Source organism: Osmia lignaria, chromosome 12 (genome assembly GCF_051020975.1).
Source record: "Osmia lignaria lignaria isolate PbOS001 chromosome 12, iyOsmLign1, whole genome shotgun sequence".
Lineage (NCBI taxonomy): Eukaryota > Metazoa > Arthropoda > Insecta > Hymenoptera > Megachilidae > Osmia > Osmia lignaria.
The window spans coordinates 2,812,905-2,815,185 of NC_135043.1; the positions used below are offsets into that span (position 1 = coordinate 2,812,905).

At 37.6% G+C, this 2,281-nt stretch overlaps 1 protein-coding gene across 1 annotated transcript; it reads left to right on the forward strand.

Moving 5' to 3' along the window:
- The first annotated feature begins 852 nt into the window (after positions 1 to 852).
- On the forward strand, positions 853 to 2,051 carry mge (translocase of outer mitochondrial membrane 22 homolog mge). The gene is made up of 3 exons (XM_034321259.2): positions 853 to 994; positions 1,258 to 1,363; positions 1,461 to 2,051. The coding sequence occupies exons 1-3, from the start codon at positions 887 to 889 to the stop codon at positions 1,664 to 1,666; spliced, it is 420 nt and encodes a 139-aa protein (XP_034177150.1). The 5' UTR covers positions 853 to 886; the 3' UTR covers positions 1,667 to 2,051.
- Positions 2,052 to 2,281: the final 230 nt, after the last annotated feature.

Here is a 2,281-nt window from a genome sequence, read left to right on the forward strand (position 1 = left end):
ATCCTGGATCCTCCCTCAGGATCATCCCTCGTCCAATGGTGGAGGAGTCCACCCCGTCTCGTGTGGGCCCCTTCTCCTGGCTGTGGTCCACCCTCAGGCGCGTGGAAGTGGAGGCGTTCCGCCAAGACGCTAGAACGTTGCAGCGCACATGTGCTACGAGAAAGCGTGGGACCCAGAGAAATTAGGAAACGACAAGACCTTGTACTTGCCAAAGCAACTCTCGAGGAAATTTACGACCCTCTCAGAGTGTATGAATAGACAGGATATCGAAAAAGACTTCGTAGCTTTTAAGGACCGTTCGTGACTTGGTCGAAAACAACGAATTTCGAAGTGAACCTATTCCATTCTCTGGATTTCCGGCCTTCTCTCAGCTCGATCACCCACGTCGAGGGGTTTACAATTTACTCTTTGTCTATTTATATAAACGCACGCACAGACGATGTTCGAATTTCGCTCTTAATTTATGACCATCGATACAAAGGTCCTCGAAGAACATTCAAGACATATCGATACAATAGACTATCGATAAATATTCCCATGGCAGTGTCGCCACACCACTCTAAACATATTCACGTGATAGCATTTCACGTTACACACGTATTTGATAAGAGTGAATAAATTTTTATAGTTAGCTAGGGATTTTTAAGCATCGGGTGACATGCGCAAACGTTAAGCGATGAGCAAAGAAGAGTGGACCAGCAAGGGGAGATTTGTGTCGCGTTTTATCTATTATCTTGGATCGGCGTGAATCGCCATATATTTATCTCGAAAAACAACCAGTCGACAAGGGTCGATGTTAAAATTTCGTTTTTAAAAATTAAATAAACCGAACAGCGTTTATAAATATTTCTTTTTGTTCGTTTGTTAGCGTCAATTGTTTTCGTACATGGCTTCAGTCGAGGAAGTGGATCAATTAGATAGCGGCATGGGTAGTAGCGATGCACGTTCTCCCGAAGTAAAATCACTTCTTCCCGATGATGAAGATGACGAAGAGGTATTTGATTTTAACGCATAAATATGTAGAAATGATATTTTTTGTAGCGAGCTTTCCGTCGTTCCAAGTTAATAATTTTAATGATCATAGTAATAATTAACCTCCATGAGTTAACCAAACTTTGTTAATGAAAAAAAATTGTATTTCGTGTATTACCGTGTTACTTACGATGCGTTATTGGTTTACAAATTTTATCTATATTTTAGGTAGTAATTTATTTTCCCGAAACGTTAAATGATATCGTTTACTTATTTTACTTTCAGGATGAAAGCGTGGCGGAACGACTGTTGGGTCTTACAGAAATGTTTCCAGAAGAAGTACGTAATTTTGGATATAACGTTGGTACTTGTTTGTGCAATTGCATGAAAGGTCAGTAGTAGTTGTCCTTGTATGTTTTCAACAGTAATTCTATTGCATATTATAAACACATATATGTATATACAGAGCCATTAATCTTCTTTTTCAGGATTGTATGCATTTTCCTGTTCAGCAGCATGGTTGTTCTTCAGTTCGTCAGCTATTTTATTTGCACCAATATTGTTTGAAATAGAACGGGTGCAACTAGAAGAAGCACTACGCACCCAACAAAAACAAGTTTTGTTAGGACCTAGCAAAGCTATGTCAAACGTCAACGCTTCGAGTCTTCCAATGGCTCCACCAGTTCAGCGATAATAACAATATTAAAGCTGCATTTCAATAACTATGAGTGAACCATCCCTGTTCACGATTTATATTTATTAGCATAATTCCACCGTGTTGTAATCTTTCATCAATTCTTGTATACATATGTAGGCTATTAAATGTCATGTGTTAGAAAACCGAAATGAAACGCAAAATTCAAGCAGACTTAGGTTTCAAGAAATAACTGTTATACCACACGTTGAAGTGTTAATTCATTTATGGGAATTATTATTTTATTCGTTGCGGAATAGTAGTGAAACGTTTTAGTACTTGAATACATATCATTTGCTCTCACTAAACATAAAATCCTTTTGTTGTGTTTGTAATAATGTGCAAAAAGCAGTATATTATTGTAATATACCAAATTGAATTGATATTTAATTTGTAATTATTGTCCATTCCTTGGTATTTTATACAGACACAGTCCATAGAAAGATATGTAAAAGAGTGATATAAATTAGCTACGGGAACGACTCTATGAAAGGATGCAAAACCATTGACAATTACATTATTTCTATAGCATTTAGTTGGGCTTCTTTAAGACATGGTCATTTGGTTTCATAGGCTGCCTTGGGCATGATGGTCATTCTGGTGTCATGTGCGATT

Excerpts from the sequence above, each read along its gene's own strand:
- mge (XM_034321259.2), top strand. The coding sequence starts at position 887 with ATGGCTTCAGTCGAGGAAGTGGATCAATTAGATAGCGGCATGGGTAGT. Across the intron at positions 995-1,257 it reads ATGATGAAGATGACGAAGAG|GATGAAAGCGTGGCGGAACG; the intron begins GTATTTGATTTT and ends TTTTACTTTCAG. Across the intron at positions 1,364-1,460 it reads TTTGTGCAATTGCATGAAAG|GATTGTATGCATTTTCCTGT; the intron begins GTCAGTAGTAGT and ends CTTCTTTTTCAG.